Source organism: Chaetura pelagica, unplaced genomic scaffold (genome assembly GCF_000747805.2).
Source record: "Chaetura pelagica isolate M959 unplaced genomic scaffold, ChaPel_1.0 scaffold638, whole genome shotgun sequence".
Classification (NCBI taxonomy): Eukaryota; Metazoa; Chordata; class Aves; order Apodiformes; family Apodidae; genus Chaetura; species Chaetura pelagica.
In genome coordinates this window covers 83,470-104,682 of record NW_009954298.1, presented here as the reverse complement: position 1 = coordinate 104,682, position 21,213 = coordinate 83,470, and the positions used below count along the sequence as shown (strand labels likewise).

The 21,213-nt window shown below is 38.4% G+C and overlaps 1 protein-coding gene across 1 annotated transcript in view; it reads left to right on the top strand.

Annotated features, from left to right (window-relative positions):
* Positions 1-21,213, top strand: part of PITPNM3 (PITPNM family member 3) — a 59,094-nt gene that overhangs the window by 21,806 nt on the left and 16,075 nt on the right. The window contains exons 5-9 of the mRNA XM_010003799.1: positions 1,050-1,285; positions 4,990-5,179; positions 6,635-6,754; positions 12,756-12,937; positions 15,565-15,734. Coding sequence (XP_010002101.1) covers positions 1,050-1,285; positions 4,990-5,179; positions 6,635-6,754; positions 12,756-12,937; positions 15,565-15,734 — 898 coding nt within the window. The remainder of the gene's footprint in view (positions 1-1,049; positions 1,286-4,989; positions 5,180-6,634; positions 6,755-12,755; positions 12,938-15,564; positions 15,735-21,213) is intronic.

Below are 21,213 nucleotides of genomic sequence, written 5' to 3'. Positions count from 1 at the left end.
TTCCTTGTCAGCTTTTCTGATTAATGCTGTTCTAGTTAAACTCAGAACCATTCTCATTTTACATTTACTGTTGAGGACTGTCACTTTTATTCCAGAATTTAAGAATAAAGTGTCCAGAACATTGCCTAGTTCTCAGTAAATCACCCAATCTAGGAATTAACAATTTATTTATTTTTTATTGCATGTTTATATTTGGCCAGAAACTAAAAGTTTTCAGGAATCATGTGATCCAAGGCAAAGAAGAAAATGGCAGTCAAGATGTAAAACAAAACAAAAAAAATTCTAATATTTTAATATGTTTCTGTGTTCTTTGAATGCACATAACTCAAGGGGTTAAGAAGAAAAAAAGGCAGAGTTGTGAGAATTGTTTTTCTGATCTCAAGTAGATAACATCTTGTTTAATCTATGGAGCACAACGATTATTGTCAGTGAGTGCATATATTCACATATTCATAAAAGTATTTGTTAGATTATGGACATCAGCAAGGATACTTTTTTACTCTTTCACTGTATGTCTGGGTAAGTGGTCCCATTTTTCATTTCAATAAGAAGTTGTCAATCTGAAAAGGCTGAGATAAGTGTCATCTGCTTTTCCAGGCTGTTTTCATTGGAAGAGACATTTGTCTTTTTAGAGCCTGTGATGATTTGAGTTAGAACCTTTCCAGTAAATGCAGCAGCCTTGTTCATGATACCTAGACAGACTTGCTTAGCTGTCTGCGGATGTTGGAGTTCTTCTCCAGTCTCAATGTATTTAAGATACCTTTTGATGTACACAAAGCTGTTTATAATCCTCTTTGGTCTGAAACCTACATTTGTGCTGCAAGGGTTTTCTGGCAGAGCATAGTGGGCTCTAGCTTGTTCAGACATACTTGAATTAAATGGAACAGAGGGCATGCACACACACCTCAGGGAAGGCAAATTTCACAAATAGATTACAGTGGAGGTGGGAGAAAAACATCACTTCTAACTGCTTGTGAACATGACAACAAATATACAAACACTGTCCCTAAAAATGTTTCCTCCCTTCTTATTCCCTGTTTATTTCACAGGAAGGAGTTCAACATCAGAACTGCAAAACTCATGTGCTAATTTTGATCCTGCATGGGGGGAACATCTTAGACACTGGAGGTGGGGACCACAGCAGCAAGCTGGCAGACATCAGCACCTTCAGTTCTGTGTTTGAGAAAGTGACCCAAGCCCATTTTCCTGCTGCTTTGGGCCACATCTTAATCAGACTTGTTCCCTGCCCAGCAATCTGTTCAGCAGCTTTCTCTCTTGTTTCCAAGTAAGTTGATCTGCATTTTCTAATTTTTGGCTTTGCAGTGTGGTTTAGAATGGCTTTCTATGACCTGTCTTTTTCATAATGAATTGTTATGAATCCTTCTTCATCTGTTAATTAAGGCAAGACTTGGAATTTTTTTAAAAAAGAACTAAAACAAACAACACAAAGACACCAAACCAAAAAGAAACCATGGTGGACTACAGCCTGTCATCTGCATGCATCCTAAACAAAAAACAAGCAAACAAAAAATGATCCAGAAGGAATCTGGACAGAAGAAGAAAACTGATAACTAGCAATATTTCATCCTCCTGCCATCTACCCCCCCCTTTGCCAAAACTGACCCCTAAAAAATCAGTAGTCAACTTTTATTTTAAAAATGAAACGTGGCTAAATGTGCCTTTGGTTATGTCAACTGACATTTGTCTATCTTATGGCTACATAGCCATCTTTATGGCTATTGTATGAACAGGATGTTATAGGAAATCCTCCTGGTAGTTTCCTGACTGATCACATCAAGGAAGAATACACAGAAACAACCAGGAAAGGAGAGGCATGTCTATGTCCAAGTCACTGCTCTGTAAAGGAAGAGGACTGATAGTAGAAGAGAAGTTGATGCATCAGAGTGTTTGGGAGATCATCCTTGCCCATTTGAGCCATTGGTTAGCACAAGGCTCAGTAGTGTTTCAGGTGTCCCATAATGCAGTGCATGCAGGTGTCAACTATCTGGAAGAGCTGGTAGAGCAGAAAGAAAGAGGTGTGCTGGCAGCCCAAATTCACAGAGGTCCCACTTCCTATCTCTGTTTTTTTAATTCCTTCTTTTTGCAGTACATAGTATTCAAGACACACTGAAAATAGCCAAGCTGGATGTTTGAATGGCCTATAGAATCATTCCCAGTTCTGACATAAGATTGGTAGTGCCTCGATATGTTCTCGCATGGAGCTGCTGGTGATGTACAAAAGGAGAGATGTTTCCCTGTTCTCACATTTTGCAGCTTCATGCCAGCAGCTTTCACAGCCAGAACTCCAGAATGCAGTTGTGGAACATAAATTTGTGGTAAATGTTCCATTTAGCAAACTGTGGGGGAGAAAGAGCGTTTTTAATTACTGTAATGTTTCATCAAGGGTGAGCCAGATAACTGACTAAGCAGCTGCACAAGATTTCTTGTTTGGTTTGAATGTATCCACCATTTTCTGAATGTGCAGGCAGGGTGCTTGCCAAGGCAGTACCACTCTGTGTTTATCTTGGCATAGGCTTTGAATTACACTGTCTGTGAGCTGAGTGCCTGGGCTCAGAAGGCTTACACTGGGAGTTTTAATCTGAAAGCACCTATGCAGTTCTCCTTCCTGCTTTGCAAACAGGGGCTCAAAGGAAAGGGATGTTTCAGGGCAAAATGACTCCAAGTAGTAAACGTTTTGGGTTGTTTAATCTGGTCTTCTCCAATCTACTCACAGCACTTCCAGTTTCCTGCATCTCTTGGATTAATCAGAAAAACACTGTCTATGCAACCTGTGTAAATCTATGACTGACCTCCTGTGACACTTAGCTCTATCTTTGCTGCTAAGGACAGATTAGCATTAAAAGCAAATTTCTGTTCCAGTTAGATGACTTGAGAGACATCTCTTCCATTTTCAGGGAGAAAAATACCTCACAGTAGATCAACAGCTTTGTGCAACCTGGTTTAGTGGGAGGTGTCCCTGCCTGCCCATGGCAGGCGAGTTGGAACTAGATGATCTTTAAGTTCCCTTCCAGCCCAGACCAGTCTGTGATTCTGTCATAACTGTTATACTTTTTGTAGGATATGATTTGATGAGCATATGTCAATTCACACCTCAGACTAGACTTCCTAAATTACCACCTAAACTGGAGAATGCTAATTGTAAATTGAGATGGGCGGGGGGAGTAGGGAGAGAGAAGTTAAAAAAGATCAAAATAAAAGTTACGTTTAGGAAGCAAACACTTAAAGAGGGAAGTAAGCATATGAGTAATCAAATGAGACAAAAGTGTTCTGTTGGATATGTTTTGGAGTCCTCAGCCCCTTGTGTGCTCCTTCACAGTGCTGGGTCCTACAATGTAAGTTCATGGTGTTGCGTTTTCCTAATCAATTGTTTAAAATACTTTTATAAATTAATTAGGAAGTGTATGGAGAAGTCCAGTCATTATTTGAATATTTTGTTTCTTGTTTTTCATTTATCCTGAAAAGTGGAGGAATAACTGTCTGTTCCAGCACTGAGAATCAGGAAGTCACCACTGTCAGCATGGAGTACAAACAGCCAAAAATCCAACAGCTATTTATTTTCCATTGACTCTGTTTTATGTAGTTTTCTTGTGAATATTGTTTGCATTTTACTTCTATTATGAAAGCATTTGCAGGTATTTTTTTCCATTTCAACAATTCCTTTTGTAACTTTTTTCCTCCTGTATTTCTCCCTTTCCCTTTCTGAGGTGTTACCTGCCATTTATTATAAGTAAATGAGGCCTTTTTGTGTAGGTTTTAAAGGTTTGTTTTTCACTTTTGAGAGTTAGTATTCATAACTGTATGTCTGCTATGCATTTGGGTGGTCTAATCAGCTGGCATAAGGGAAGCTGCTTTAAATAGTAAATTGACACAACTTGGCAGACCAGCTGAGCTCCAGGATATACAAAGTATTATACTACTTTGGACAAAAAATATTGGAGCAAATATTGGACTCCAGTCATTGGAGTGCTTCAACAAGAAGCAAATGTGGAAATGTTCAGTGAAGCTCAGGACATGAGCACAGGCCAGCTTCCATACTGGAGCACTGAGAGTCTTCAGTTCTTCCATTGCCTGGAATACTCTCAGGGATGCAAGTTTTAGCAAAGACACAGACTAATCCCATTTCAGGCAGCTTGCTTTTTAATGTCGTGATAGACCACCAAGTTTCTAATACAAAATTGTGTTCAAATTGCCTGCCTGCAGCTTTGGATAAACTTTGAGCTGAATTATCCAGAATACTTCTGACCTTCCTTTAGTCTCTTGGACTGTCAACTTACTCCAAGAGAATCTGGCACACGCTAATGTGCCTTATATCTCTGGCTTGCTGTCAGTTGTTTTTTTCCACTCATCAATAAAAATTAGTCAAGACAGAATTAGCAAATTTAGTGAGAAACTTGCAGGGTGCATGTCCAAGCTAAAATAAAGCTGACATCCTATAAAATTTAAACTTGCATTTTCAGTTGAGTCACCTTCTTCTTGCAAAATGTAGCTGTGCAAACATTTATGTATAAATTCAGAATGTGTGCAGCTTTGTTCCATCTTTTTGAAAGGGTTGGACACTGCAAAAATGTTTTAATGTTTAAATAATGCATCTGTCATACTTGTGTTCTAGGAAACAATATTTCATTGTAATGATTGCATCCTCTTCTTTGATGTTGCTCTATGGAGAAAAAAAACCAAAAACTGAAACATAATAATCTCTTTGCTGTTCTAAACTATGTCTACTTGTATATGGAAAAATTGCACCAAGGATGTTTAACTGCAGAAATGCTTTCTAATGTGATCTCATTCGTAAAGCAGTGACTTCTTGATTTTTAACCAATTGAATTCTGAGAGAAAATTATGCTTCCTGTGTTCTCTCATTGTGAACTGCAATAGCCCAACCCATTTCTGTTAATAAGTAACTGTTTATTCTCTAGTGCTGTGTGCTACCTCTTACATTTTTCCTGATGCTAGCATGTCCTTCTCTAGCCTAAACCCCTACAGCTATGATGAGAGCTGTCTCAGCAGCAGTGAAGACCACATCCCACTGGCTGCCTTGCCCTTGCTGGCTGTTTCATCCCCTCAATACCAGGATGCAGTTGCCATGGTGATCAGTAGAGCAAATCAAGTCTACAATGAATTTCTGAAATCTACAGATGGGGCTGGTTTTAATGGACAGGTAGGACTATTTTCTCTTATGTCGAAGTCAAATTCCTTTGGAGCAAGTTTGTTTCTTTTTAAGCCATTGTATTGAGGATTTTGAGTTGTGAGTGTGGGTCAATACTGCAAATATGGTGAAAGAATTAATGAATGACCTATGCAAAATGCATTTTCAGTGCTCAGCATGAGGAAGACACTTCTGGAATCCTGTGCAATAACTAACCTGGACTAACTCAGTTGGTAGAACATACTATACCTTCTCACAAGCATTTTGATCCCATAGCTCTTACGAAGTCTGATAGTTTATGAGAGACTTACCTGTGCAATGTATGGTAATTTAAGCAGTGAACAAAGCTTGCCAGCCCAAGGTAAATGATAATCAGTGTTACTGAGTTCCTCACACACCTGCTTATAGCAGAGAAGTTGGAACATTTCTGACTAATGTAAGGAATCCAACATGTAATTAGTACTGTTTCTCTTTTGCCTCCATCACAGTAGTAATAAAACAACTGGCAGGAAAGGAACTTAGAAGACAAATTATCAGTTGCCAGCAGTGTTGTATATTTCCTATGTAGATTTGGGAAAGTCATGTAATTTTTCTGGTGTCACCCATTCCCCAGTGAAGCCACCTGTACACTTCTTACAGCTGATGTGCCATATTTTTTTTCCTTATTCTCCATCTTTAGGCTACAAAACCCAGCACTTTCATGTTTCACATAGAATAAATACGGTACTGCTATCCTTAGTGGGTTACTGAAATTATTTTGTCATGGGGCCCTCTATGTTGCCAGAAAAATGTGCTTTCTTAAAGTACAGAAAGTACAGTGACCTTCAGACTTCATAACAAGAAAAAAAAAGGCCATCTAATACAAGGTACAATGTAATCTTTGAAGCATGTGTCTTATTACACAAATAAGATCTTTTCCATAGCAGTAATAAGAGTATGCTGTGTTGTATCAGTATTTTTAGACTAAAATTTGGTTTGAAGGCAGTTTTAATATCCATACTAAACTATCACTGCTTGAAGCATAAAAATAGCCCAGCTGCAGTGGCTTGACATCTTTATGAGGCTGGTGTCCTGGTTTGGTTGGCTTAAACCAAGACAGGCTGATTGTCTGGTGATTTGGACTTTTCCTGCTGGAATCTGGCTGTACGCAGCTGGAAGAATTCTGCCCATTTGACAGAACTCTCAGATGGTCAAAACAGACCCTGGTACAGATGTTCTCGGCACAAGGCATATGTTTTGAGATAAAAGGAAGTGGGACAAAGTGGCCACACATTTTCGGCTGCAGTTGAGGCGTACAAAAAACACCAACAAGGGTGTGAAGTAAGAGAGCAGTTATTTTGCAGTGCTGTGATGTTTTTTGTTTCTTTTAAAACACCTGATGGTTGGACTCTGATCTCAGAGGCCCTTTCCAACAATGATGATTTTGTGATTCTACATCTCCCCCCAAAAATCTCTTTATTTCCTCAGGTGTGTCTCATTGGTGACTGCATTGGAGGAATTTTGGGCTTTGATGCCATCTGCTATAATTCTAACACAGCTGACGAGAGTCGGAACAGTAGCAGGAGAGGAAGCATCAGCAGCATCCAGGTGAAGAGAAAAAATTCACATAGCTAAAACCTGTACATTCATTCTCTGGAGGAAATTGGCCCTGTGTAAATCAGAGAAAGTTTAAGGATTTTGTAAGCTGCCATGATAACACAGTATTTTGCACATATATATAAAAAAATGCTGATCTGCAGGATTAGTTTTATAATATTCAGAAATTAGTAGCAAAGATTTTATCTGTAAATCTTTAAATTACGGTTACCGAGTGCCCTTTATTGTATCCCTAACTGTAGATGCAAACATTTCCTCTCTAAGTAATCTCTGGTAAGCTCCTGTTTTTGCCAAAATTTTTTATATTTCTTTTTATAATATTGTAATTTGTTCACATCGGATCTGGAATTACTTGTGCTACTGCCTGGGCTAGTCTAGCACTAAGATATGTTTGTGAGTAAGTTCTAGTGACTAGTGACAGAATGCTTCCTGACTTCCTGATAAGGAATGTGTCTCCTGAGGATGGATGAGTAGACCACTGAGCATAACAGTGTTTATGTGAGTGCTACCTCTGGAGGGAAGGGAGGATTAATTCTGTGATCCAGGAAAGATTTTGATAGTAAATGTACAAATTTAAAAGTAATACTAGCATGTCAGCTTCTTTTTTGTGTTCAACACTTAAGAAAGAAAATTGAAGTTCAATTAATCTTATGTACTTAAGACTCAAGTGGATATGGAGAAGGGTTGTAGTGTATTAGAGTGAGGTGCCCACACTCCATTCTTTGATGGTTTTGTGAACCTGGCAGTATTATTTAATCTCTTGACTCTTTAGTTACCTGTCTCCTTAAAAATGGGCTCAGTGGTTCAGTTGGGAGCTCTGTGTAAGGGGAGTACTCTTGAGCAAGGAGACATCCTCTAAATGTTTCCAGGAAGGAGAAGTACTCATTGATAATAGAATGGCACTCTCTGGATTCTTAGAAGCCATTCTCTGATATTCGAGCACTGAAGACAGTGCATTGCAAGCAAGGTAAAGGGATCCTCCTGGATCACAGTCCAGTAATAGGGAGATTGTGCAAGGGCTGCTGATGAGTCTGAGAGGAGGGATCACGCTTTGTGGAGTATAGGTTTGTTTGACTTACCTGTTCTTATGGTTTTTACTTCTCTATATTCCTCTTTTTCCTGATACCACAGAGATTCTCTTCCCATCCCTCTTTATCCATCTTTTCCCTTTTCTTCTCCTGTCTTTATCTCTACTACTTTGTGTGTATAAAAGAACTAAGTGTGCTTTTCCTTCCTTATCTTGTCTTTCTGTCCATTGCTCTTGGCTTGCTTCTGTGAAACACATTCAAGAGGACTTTTTTCTTTTTTTTCTTTTTCTTTTTTTCTTTTTTTTCTTTTTCTTTTTTTCTTTTTTTTCTTTTTCTTTTTTTCTTTTTTTTCTTTTTCTTTTTTTCTTTTTTTTCTTTTTCTTTTTTTCTTTTTTTTCTTTTTCTTTTTTTCTTTTTTTTCTTTTTCTTTTTTTCTTTTTTTTCTTTTTCTTTTTTTCTTTTTTTTCTTTTTCTTTTTTTCTTTTTTTTCTTTTTCTTTTTTTCTTTTTTTTCTTTTTCTTTTTTTCTTTTTTTTCTTTTTCTTTTTTTCTTTTTTTTCTTTTTCTTTTTTTCTTTTTTTTCTTTTTCTTTTTTTCTTTTTTTTCTTTTTCTTTTTTTCTTTTTTTTCTTTTTCTTTTTTTCTTTTTTTTCTTTTTCTTTTTTTCTTTTTTTTCTTTTTCTTTTTTTCTTTTTTTTCTTTTTCTTTTTTTTTCTTTTCTTTAATTGGGTTTTAATGGGTTTTTTTCCCTTCTTTAGTGTCTCCTGTAGAAGTGGATCTCATTGGAAGAGTTTGAGATGCAGAGTGTTTTTTACCATTTAACAAATGTTAGGGGCATTTGTGAAACAAAACTAGTTGGAAATAAGGATGAGACTGACGTACTCTCAACCGTTGCCTTTTATGCTCTGGTTACAAACTGTCAAAACAGAGTACATTAGGTTTATATAACTTCCTTCTTACTCTTATTTCAAAGTGATCCATGAAAATAAGCTAGATAGGTGATGCAGTGGCTATTGCATTTTCTGAATAGTTCAGTTTTAATCACTAGAAACTTCCTTTTGAAGAGAGGGGGCCTGCAAATTTATGAGGCAATGTAAATACAGAGGTAGAAGGCTACATTCTTCTGCTACCCTAGGTGAGTATTGCTTCCTTTGTGTGTTGTAGTCTCTTTTCAGGATTTTAGTTTCCAATATACACTGACTAATCAAGTCAGGATTATCCATAATAGGCAGTGACTTCTACAGTATAGGCAGAAATGTGAATGATTACTGAGATCACGCTTGTTGCCTGTACATGCTTGTACCGGCTAGTATTTGAAAATTTACCTGCATGTTCAATAAAAGAATCTGCAGTAGACCAGATGTCTCCCTGCTCAGACCAGACTTAGTAACTCTTGCTCTTTAAAAATTGGTAACATTTGCAAATGTCAAAATACGTAACAAAGAAAGCCAGTGTTGTCGTCGTCATCATCATAATACCATTCCTTGGGTTATTAAAGGATAGAAGGATGAAGTGAACTTGGTCCATCTTTAGGAGTGGAAACCCAAAGTCTTATATTAGCAATCACTGTAGTTGGTTGGGAACACTGTCACTTATCTGTAGGTAACTAATTCAAATCCCAGTATTGATACTGTTTTACTGCGGATGAGGTTTTTAATTGTGGCATGTGAGGGAGTTGTAGAAATGGAAAAGAAGCTTTTAACTGTTCAAAATGCAGTGAATAGTTTCTATACTGTTCACCACAACCTTCTAATATGTTGCCTAATGTCTTTTTAAGTGGTTTAGTATATTTTTTGGACCTGTATCACACTCCCTTATCTGGTTAATATACATGCTAAATTGGGTCAGTCTCTTGTGCGCTACACAAGTAAGATTGTGTCATGAAGGTGAACCTAAATACTCAAGCCAGTGAGATTAAAATCTGGTAAGGTTTTCTTAATATGTTTGAATCTGGGAGTTTTTAACAATACTTTTTTTTTTTTTTTTAATGTATCAGACTGCTATAAATTGAACAATTTCTCTTCACCATGGTGCCACAGTGCCACAGACATTTTTACATACTCTCATCATCTGAAGTAATTTTCACCACTCAGATGGCACAGAAGGCCCAGATGGTTTAGAGAAGTTAATTTCTCAGTGATAGTTCTTATCACCAAATAAACTTGTGTCTCTGTGAAATGGTTTTCAGGCTTTCCCTATTGGTTGTTCAGTAACATGGAAGAAGAATTTGGTCCCAGTTCCGTCTCCAAGGGAGTATCACATGAACAGTTTGTTCATGGGATAAAGGCCTGCTCCAGAACTGGTGCTAACTATAGTCCCCAGGTTCTGTGTTCTCAGGATTAAGATTATTCACTGAGAGGTCTCCTTAGCGGTTGAAGACTATAGGTGGAACAGCATAGCAAGGTTCGTCTCATACATCATATACTGCTTCTGTCCTGGTTTTATTTTCTTGCAACTCATCTGTGTAGTTCTGGAGAACAGATAAGGTTTGTTGACATATCTTTTTGACATGAAAGTTTACCCAACATGCACAGGGCTGCTTATGTCCTCCAGTACTGAGTGAAATTATGGAAAATACCTGTCCTATGAACTTGTTCTTTCTGTAGCTTCAGAGAAACAAATTCAGTTAGCATATTTTCCAGTCTGTCTGCATGATTTTGGCCAAGTCTCTTGATCTATTGTGCCTCAGTCCTCACCTGCAAGCCTTGCATTCTTTTTCACATTCTCTGTTTTCTCGAGTTGGATTTTGCGCTCTTTGCAAGTTGTTTAAAAGTACTGAGCATGATAAAGTCTCTTTTCGCTTGGGACATTTGCTGTTATGAGTTGTGAAGAGCATTCCAATGACAATTCAGTGGTGTAGTGCAGTGTCATGATGCTGGGTCCAAGAAGATGGATATAGGGAGCAGTGGTGGAGAAAATGTAAAGGAGTATGGGAAGAGAGTTATATGGAAGGAGGAAAAGAACAAATTTGAAACTTGTCTTCTAGAATGCCTAGGCAATTTACCAGTGACCTTCCCTAGTGTTGTCTCACAGAGATTTAGTACCTTGTCCTTCTAAAACTACTTTTTTCTTCCCTCATATAACTGTCTGTAGCATGTATGCTTTGAAAGACCTGAGCTTTACCCATAGAAAATCAAGTTTAGAATGTGTTTATTTTGACCAATGAAAATGAAGGCTCTCTTCTGCTGTGCCATAATAGGATATCCTGATCCTGGTAACTCACTTTAGGTGATGGTTATTATTCTAGAGTTTAAAAATAGAAAAAAAAGCAGCTAGCATTTTACTTTGTCTGACAGAAAGATCATGGCCAGTAAATCAACATGCACAACTGAAATTCCAAGTATGCTAGGTTAACCTTGATGATAACAGTGCAGAAGAGGGAGCTCGATGCTTTTCCCACACAATATTGTTCTGAGGCTGTCAAACTCCTGCAAAATTTGACCTCTCTGAGATTGTCTTATGACACAGAGAACACACCCTCTGCAAGGAGAGCCTGTTATGAAGCTTAGAGGACAAGGGTGAATTGTTGGCAGCTTTCAGGGTTGAAGTTGCTAACTTCCATTATGAAAAAGTTCTATGGTAACACAAGCTAGTTTTAAATAGAGCGGAATAAGATCTGTGTGACTTAAAACAAAGCATTTGGTGTTATCATTGCTGTCAGCTCAGTGGCTTTCCAATAGTCAGCCTTCTTCCTGAGACCACTGGGAACTCAAAGAGACCTAAACAAAAATATTTAATCATGCTGAGTTCCTTGTGTCTGCTTTCTTGCCTCTGGCACCTTTAAGGGTTCCCATTTTTCCCAGTGCTTTTAAGAAAGTATTGGGAGCCAAGATGCTGACATATCTGGCATGTGATTTTAATAAAGAGAGCCTTAAAATATTACCAGGGTTTTGATGAAACTGAATCTTTACAGCACCCATGGTTTTCAGAAGTCACCAATAGTGTTACGCTTAAGAGTTTGTCCTACAGCCCGTTTAAATCAATAGATTTGTCAATGCACTTCATGGGCTTTGATTCAATCTCTAAAAATTCCCTTTCAGCTATGTGCGTGTGGATTTGCCTCCACCTTGTATGCCACCATGAATATTCTTATTCACTCTAATGAATTTATTTATAGTATTAACACCAAATTGTAATTTATGCAATCAAAAGGGGTTTAACTGTATCTGTTCTCCCAGTGTGCCTTGTTGATGTTTGTATCTTTGAAGTTTTGTAAAAATAAATGTTGGGCATATTCACACTATCTTACTCTGTTGATCTGAATAGGAGATTTACACAGAATTCAATTACACAGTTGTTAGAAAGAAGCAGATCTTGTGTGCCTTTTATACCCATATCTCACACTGAAACAGTGGTATTCAGTCCAGTGGCATTTGTTTTGAAAAGCATTGTTTGCATGGGCTGCAGAAAGGGCTGCAGGAATAAAGGTTGGGGCATAATTGGGCTATGTTAGGGAAGATGCTGGTGCAAGCTGCACAAGTGCCAGAGGAAATGAACCATAAATAAATCTATTATCTATTAAGGGGTACATTAAAGATATGGTACCAGTGGTCTCTTCTTGCATCCTGCAGAAGTTCACATTTTTAAAAAATCAGGTCCTGCATCCATGGAACATGATGAGCAAGACCATTAATGTTGTAATGGGCATTTTGTGCACTCAGGTAAGATCCATTCTGATGACATTATCATAAATATCATAAGGTAATGAGGGATTAAGCTTTTGTGTACTCCTCATCCTCCTCACTCTCTCTAAAATTCCTGATTCTCCTTCCAGCTTCGAGACTATACATCTATAGGGAAACATAGTCTTCATCTCTACTTACCTACTGCAGAGAGAAGGTGTAACGCCTTCCATCCTTTCTTGGATAAAGTGAGATCAAATGTATAAATGCAGCCATTTCATGTAAGCTGTGTCATATTTTGATCACTGTCTAAATCTTCCTTTTGCTCTGTTCATTCTCTGAAGGATAATCCCCTCTTAGCAGAGGACTCAAGTCTGGGTGGCAGCAAACGCCTGAGCAAAAGCAATATTGACATCTCGGGAATCATGGAGGATGAGAAGCCAGGGCAGCCGTTGCCTAGGAAACAGAGTGACTCATCCACCTATGACTGTGATACTATAACCCAGCATCATGCTTTCCTGTCTAGGTAACTAGCATTTGATGACTGAGTACAAGAAATAGGCTTCCCATTGAACGGAACCTCTCAACACCACAGCAACAGAATAATCTATTGTTTGTGGTATGTTTCTGGTGGTTTGCTTCACGTTCCTCTGTACGCCTCAAAGAAAACCAAAGATATACTTACTCACATGTGGAGAGTTTTTTTATTTAATCATTACTCAGTTGTGAGAGTTTTGAGTATATCGAACTGAATGCATGTAGTTCCATTTCTTCATTGCAGCTCCCACAAATCATGGGTGAATGCTTTATCATTCTAAATTTGTTACATTTTTATTTCTAAAGAACTCTCTGACTTCATTTACAGACTTTCTATTATTCTGTATAGAGTGAGATACTTACTTTATTTGCTCCCATTGGTCTGTGAGCTATTCAGATCAGCTTTAAAACAAATACACCTCACCAGCATAAACATTTGGCTCAAGTGAGGGGAGGTTTGGGGAGGAGAGTTAACTTACTTAATTTTCCTGGATCCTAAGAAAACTTTAAAATACCGTGGGGAAGAAGAACTGTTTCCCACATACAGATTTGATGGGAAGAAAACTATTCCCTTTGTCTCATTGTGTCTGCTTGTTCAAACCCATTTGGTTTATGACTTATGTTAATCCTTTGTGCTTTTTTCCCTTCCATCCATCATCTTATTTCCTTTATTTCATTGGGACTGATGAAGAGGGAGAAGTCTTCTTGTGTGTTGAACTTTCAGTTCAGCTACAGTTGAGTGTAGTACAGACTTGCTTTGCTTCAAGTTGGCAGTTTTGTTACTAGCAGTTTAAGGTAATTTTATTTGCTTGCTTTGACTTAATGTACATTGCTTTGCTTTTGTTGACTATTCTGCTTTTATTTTCAAACCAGTGAGTTTTGGATTTATCCATATGTTGTAAAGTGTCTTCCCTCTGCAGCAAAATGGTTGTTTTTTGGTTGTCTGTGACTAAAAATTGGAAGATTTTTTTGGTCAGTCACTTGTAGGTTCTTGTATAGAAGGAGTACTATGTTATGTTTAAATCACAGTGTAGGCTTATATAAAGCATTTCAGACTTGGGGGATAATAGCATAATGAAAGAAAGACAAAGGTAGGCCTTTTTTCATTTCCTGTGTATCTGATTTTAAACAGAAAGCTTACATTTGACTGTACTTAAGCAAGCAGATAGAAGAGTGTTCTTTTCCATTCACATTTTTGACTCTTCATACTTCAGCCTGTTGCTAAATTAGTGAGGAATAGCTGCAAAAACACAGGCTAAAGGTGGCAGAAAAAATACAAATCAAACCAAACCATGTCATCCTCTGAGCCACCCTGTACACAGAGGGAAATTCCAAGCCTTTGTTTTCCTGTCTGTGAGACTTGCATAAGATCATTAAAACTTTTTTCCCCATGAGCTCATTTGCTGCAATTTAGTGGTCATGCATTAGTGTGAGTAATGAGGTTATGGAGCTTGCTCTTTCACAGAGAAATGTCCTTGTCCTACATATTCTGGTTGTGTTTCAGTGTGTCAGCTTGTGGTTTTTTTGTATGAATGCTTTTGGCATGTAGAGGTAACTCCTTACTGCTGTGCCAATGATTGATTTAATTCTTGGCTTTCTTAATTTCTTCCCTACAGGGGCCCTAACCTTGGGCCCCAGAGTTGACAGCATCAGGTTGTAAATTAAGAATGTCACTATGTTCTCAGATTGAAAGAGAAGCCTGGAGTTTTGTCCTGTTTTAGGACCGGTCTTCAGGATTTCTGTATTCTAATGCTTGTCCACTGATACGGAGTACAGTGTGCAGATGACTCTTGAGGGCTTCAGGTGCAGCTTTGGTTGAAGTCAGCATGGTCAGTATCTTTCAGTGAGGCTCTACATGCTCTGAAAGCATGTTCTGCTCTGTCTGATGTCTGGATAGCAGGTGTATATGCTAATTTTCTGCTTCTGACTGTAGTTAGTAGTCATCTCCTATACAACTAAATGCGAGATGAGTCTTTTCTCGGTCAGTTAGGGATAGGTGATCTGTATTCACCTCATGCATGTATGTTATACAAAGTAGATGAAAGTGTTTAAATGACTTAAAAGATTAAAAGCTGTCTAAAAGCATCGCTAAGCTTAACTTGTAATAATTAGTTGAAAAGTAGTGAAATTCTAAGTCATAGCTCAGGGAATGGATTAGAACAATGCTTTTTACTTAGCCATGTAACATACTTGATGACTGTAACCTTTTAATACCATTGTCTTTATACTAAAGTATGCATATATATATTCTTATATGCTTAAGTTTATAATTCTATATATACTTAAGTTTAGAATTTGTAGCAGAAGTTTCAGAATAAGCTCACATACGTTTGTACTGTTAAAAGGGGCAGACATAAATTTCAGTCTTGAGTCCTTGTGTAAATGGCCAAAAATAGTTCCGTAGAAAACTTTTGCATGTTGCAGGTAGTAAATTCACTGAGCAGCCACACTGGAAAAAAGTGGCTGCTGCACTGCAATATTTATTTACAGTGTAAGGCAAGTTGCTTGCATCTAGATACAGACCCTAGAGCTTTCTAAGCAGCCTCTTTTGGGAATGGATTTTTTGTCTGGATGCCCTATTCATTATTGTTGAATCAGTGCATTTTCTTTGCTCAGCATCCACTCAAGTGTGTTGAAAGATGGTGCAGACTTTCCTCCTGTGAATTCCAGTCTCTCAGAAGTAAACCTGGGCCGATTTGAATTCGAGGTGTCTGATTTCTTCCTATTTGGATCGCCGCTTGGTTTGGTGCTGGCCATGAGGAGTACTGTTCTGCCTGGCCTGGATGGTAAGCTCTTTCTGGGGTCAGAATACAGGCTGCTTAATGACCTTTGTAAACAAAGAGACTCATATAAAAGGAGGTGAATAAAGGAGCCTTGTTAAAGACCAGGGCATGAGGTAAGTTTCTTCCTCTAAAAGATGAGAGTGTTAGTGTAGGTAGGTACCGAAGTGCTGAGGGTTGTTCTGGGGATGTCACTGCTCACCCATTTACAGTACTGTGACTTTTGCTCTCCTGTTAATCATATAGCTTACATCTTACCAAGGACCAGTCCTTGAAAAAGATAACAAAAATAACATCTGTGTTTGGTTCAGCATTTCATCTAGTTTGCATTTGGCTTCTTGGGTAAATTTGGCCCCTATGTATATTGCTTGTGAGCTATTTTTTCCTCTCTGGTAACAGAGGCTAGAGATCAGACACATACAGGATTTTTTTGTTTTATTTCTAAATACATTTGGATTTTTTATTTAAAGTAAGAGCTTACTTTACTTTTTAAAATTCAGTGTACGTTTTGCCTCTTTGCATTGTGTGAGATTTGGGTAGCACAAAAAATCACCTGCAATAGTGAGAAGAATCAACAATTCAAGACTCCCAATTTTTTTCTTCTCAATTTAATGACTTTTGAGTAATGTCATTTGACTGAGCTTTCAAAGTCACATTCAACTGCAAGAATAAAGTGGAAAGCAATATAAACTGAAAATTATTATTCCTACCATAAGTAAAAAAGTTACATAACCCATGTCTTTCAGACCCTTTAGAGTCTGGTAGGATTTTTGAATAGCAAGTTCCATGAATCATAGAATTATACAACTATTCAGGTTGGAAAAGACCCTTGGGATCACAGAGTCAAATCATCAGCCCTACTCCACAAAGTTCTCCCCTAAACCAGATCCACCAACACCACATCCAAACGACCCTTAAACACATCCAGGGATGGTGACTCAACCGTCTCCCTGGGCAGCTTGTTCCAGTGTCTGACCACTCTTTCTGTGAAAAAAAATTCCTAATGTCCAGTCTAAACCTGCCCTGTTGCAGCTTGAAGCCCTTCCCTCTTGTTCTGTTGCTAATTACCTGTGAGAATAGACCAGCACCAACCTCTCTACAATGACCTTTTAGGTAGTTGTAGAGACTGATGAGGTCTCCCCTCGGGCTCATTTTCCTCAGACTAAACATTTCCAGCTCCTTCAAGCGTTCTTCATAAGATTTATTCTCTAGGCCCTTCACCAGCTTCATTGCCCTCCTCTGCACTCGGTCCAGCACCTCGTTATCTGTCTTGAATTGAGGTGCCCAAAACTGCATGCAGTACTCCAGGTGTGCCTTCACCAGTGCTGAGGACAGGGAGACAATCACCTCTCTGCTTCTGCTGGTCACACTATTTCTAATACAAGCCAGGATGCCATTGGCTTTCTTGGCCACCTGGGCACACTGCTGGCTCATATTCGGCCACTTGTCAGTTAGAACCCCTAGGTCCTTTTCTGCCAGACAGCTTTCCAGCCACACATAATTAAGTTCCTATTTGCGTTTCATTCCTCCTGTTTTCAGTACAAAGCTCAGCTAAAGAGAATGGGAATTCATATATATTTTCTCACAAACTTTAGGCTTTTTGCTTCTATAAAAGAGCTGTGAGGGGAATGACAAAAAATTACATAGGTGATGGCTGGCTTTGAAAACTGCATGACAACTTGTTTTTCTGTCCTAGAGATTTCTTTACAAGGTTAGAAACACTTCCTTCTGAAGATGGTGATGGTTTTGCTGGGAGCTTGGAGGCAGGGAATTGAGGTCGGTTTTTGTAAGACTTTGTGTGGAAAAATCTATCAGCATTAATTTGCATTCATTGATTCAAATTCTTTGAGTTAGAATTTTTATGTTTACAGGATGGCATGGTTTCCATTTAATGAATCAGAATGGACCCATTTACTCTGAAATCACATATGAAAAAGATCATGCGTGTGTTTCACTGGATAACTTTTTAGAATGTTAGAGGACAAGTGCTGATTAGCATATACCAGTTACTGCACAGTAGGTAGGTAAATACTGGCAGTATTTGGTACAAGAGTACCTATCTGAGTGGCAAACCTGACACATTATTTTCATATAGCCAGTGCTGGCTGTCAGCAGTTGACTGTGTGGTGAGCCCTCCCACCGGTCAGTCCTGATGAGCAAAAATGAAATTCATATTTCATTTCAAGGGAATGTACAAATATGTTGAAAATGTGTGAAAATTTAATGGAATTGTGGATTTTTGCAAGAAGGATTGCTCTGAAGTGATACAGTTCTTGTGTGTAATTCTCAGAGCAAGAAGAAAATCTTCCTTCCATGCTGTGCTGCATGTGAAAACATTTGTGTGTTCAAAAGTGTGACAATTACATTTGAAAATCATAGCTGGCCATATAAACATGTCCTTTAGAAGTAATGTTGCATTCACAGATGTGAGAGCTGCCTTCCTGAAACCTTACACTGTGAAGTAGAATCACTGGGACAGGGAAAGTTCTGCAAATTGATCATAACCTGTTTCAAATTCAGGCAAAGTATGAACAAGATAAAAATGAGTTTGCTGGGATTTGTCTTGGGTGGGAATTTAAAAACAAAAGTGACTTACCGTATTTTGACTATGTTTTGTATGACACCATAATGCTGTTTTGAACTTGAAGCTCATCTGTATTACTGGGGAAGGCTGCAAGGCAAGAGAAGAAAAAAGAGACAACTTTGCCCTGACTGGTAAAGGAGGATATTTCTGCAGGGTACCACGACTCTTGATTACTGCATGTGCTTGCCATTTATTGATGAGAACGTATCGTTAAAAAGAAAACACCATGTCTGTAAGTTCTGATAGTTTCCTTTAGGAAGCTGTGTGAGACATGGCTAATAAGATTGGGGCAAACAACTTCTGAGTCCCTCTAGAATATTTTGATGGTAGTTCTGTGCACAGGTCAGAATTCCCTTCTCAGACTCTAATTTGTAGTGCATTAATGAGATAACTATAAAGAGCTGGGATTTGGTAGACATGGATGGCAAATTTCAACATGGGACTGGGACTGTACGTTTCTGAACCTCTCTAGCCAAGAATCCTTCTTTCCTCAAATAATTAGCGCTCACTTCCACCCTCCCTCTGTTATCCGATAGGGAGCGTGCTTTGAGGGTAGCTCAGCTGGCTTACATTTCAAACACATTCCAAAGTGAGCGGAGTCTACTTGAAGTCTTTAAGATGAGATAATTCCCTTTTAAAGTGGTAATTATGTTGCAGTTGAGGGGAAAACAGGCAAATCGAAATCTATCCAGCAGCCAGCTGGAAGTTAGGTGAGAGGCATCAGCTGTCTTTTTTACTGAAAGGAAAGGTAGAAAGGTACCTGTAAATGTGAGAAATAAAATTCAGAATGTTTTAATTTATTTGCTAGAGTCAGTTTTTAAAATAAAAGGGAATAAAACTATGTCCAGAGGTTTGCCTGTTCTGTCTGCAGAACAGATACATCTTGTCATGTTTTGTTTTATGAATATTTATTTATGGCTAAATAAATATTCATGATAAAACCAGATCTTCATTCAATTTTTATTTTTTTTATTTCCTTGCCAAATGCCTTTTAATTCTCTTGTGTTGAATATTTTGTTGGTCCCTGAGTACTTCCTTGACAGTTCTTCTGGTTAACTTCTAGCAGTCTCTTCTGTGTTCTTCCTACTTCTCACAGTCCTTATTTTCTCAAGTACTGGACATTTGTGTGTCTCTAGCGGATTCTTCCGTTCTCTGTGTGCTGGTTATCCTTGGAAGAGGCTATCTACCCTGTGAACATGTCTGTTTTATTGGAATTCTGAATATGTAATTAACCTTTAGTTACACCACAAGGTGGCGCTGTTCTGCCTCAGAATGGCTGCAGTGATAGGGGGTTTCGCACTTGCACTCAGTGGTCAGGTTGGGAACTAGTACTGCTAAATGCCAGAATAATCTCCTTTGGAACATGATGTGCTATATTCCTCTGCCAAGTTGGAACAGGGATATGAAAACAGCTGATAACTCAGAGGGCATGCTTTCTTGTTGCCACTAAATACCATAATTTGCCCTGTGCTGACAACTTTGGTAACCCTGCTCTTTGTGTTCCTGCCTTTCTTTGTCGCTCTCTGTCTTCTGTACGTATGCAGAGGGCAGATGTATACAGAAAAAGTTCCCATACAAGAAGTATTAGAAGGTACAATTAAGCACCTAAATTAGATTTAATTACATTAAACACTTCCTTTATACTTGGCTCTGACAATTAAGTATGACAGAAAGAATGAATAAACCAATAAAATACCCACTAGGGAAGAAAGCTCTAGTGTCGTAGGATAATACCCAGCTTATTGCTCTACTTTATAAGCACTAGGTTCCTAAATACATATATCAAAGTTACAGACTTGTAAAAATATAGTTTTCATAGTAATACAGTGCAGTGCTTTACCTCACAGAATGTTTTTTATGCTACTTGGGCTCTGCAAGAGAATTATAGTTTCACTGCAAAGCATTAACTTCTACTGTGCCTAAGTGTTCTCACACAGGTGACCTGTTTCCATTTTTTCTGGCAAACACTAAGAACAAAATATACCTTGAAGAAAGCCATCAAAAGTAGTCTTGAATCTTTGTGGTCTTGCTGGTGTTTTCCTTCTGCTTCTCTAGTGATGCAATTAACTGGAATACAGGGGAGAATTTACTCAGTTTTCCTAGCACAATAAACTGATGAGCATGTTTTTTACCCTACTTGGAGGAAATGTTATGAAAAAAGAGTACTTAATGGTGATTCTCCGAGAACTGTAGAAAGATACTTCACATGAGAGTCTCCCAAGCCATAGTTTATGCATGTGAACGGCTGAATGGTAGGAGACAGACAAAAGTGTAATGAAGCTCCTATTTGATAGCAGGAAAGAGGAAACATTCTATGGTGTCCTCAACAAGCAGTCTTGTTATCTCCCACTTTCTTTTCTTGTGCCACCAGATGTGCTGATTGATGCACAGAGCCATCCTTTCTAGAAAAAACAGCAGCCATCAAAAGTAGGTTTTAGTTATCTTGCAGCTGGAAACCTGGTAATTGTCATTGATAGCAGTATTAACATGTTTTAGAAAGACAGCTTGGAGTGAAAAAAGCTACCCACAAAGCTTACTTAATGACCCCAAAGACACCCACATTGTTCACTTTATGTGACAAAAATATTGCAGGTTTAAAGAGATGTTGCACCATCCTCAGAGGGAGTCAGTGATTGCAAAATACAATGCACACTGCATGTCCAAAGAACAAAATCACAGAATCATAGAATCTTAGGGGTTGGAAGGGACCTCGAAAGATCATCTAGTCCAACCCCCCTGCCAGAGCAGGGTCACCTAGAGTACATCACACAGGAACGCGTCCAGGTGGGTTTGAATGTCTCCAGTGAAGGAGACTCCACAGCCTCCCTGGGCAGCCTGTCCCAGTGCTCTGTCACTCTTACAGTAAAAAATTTTTTTCGGATATTCACCTTGAACCTCCTA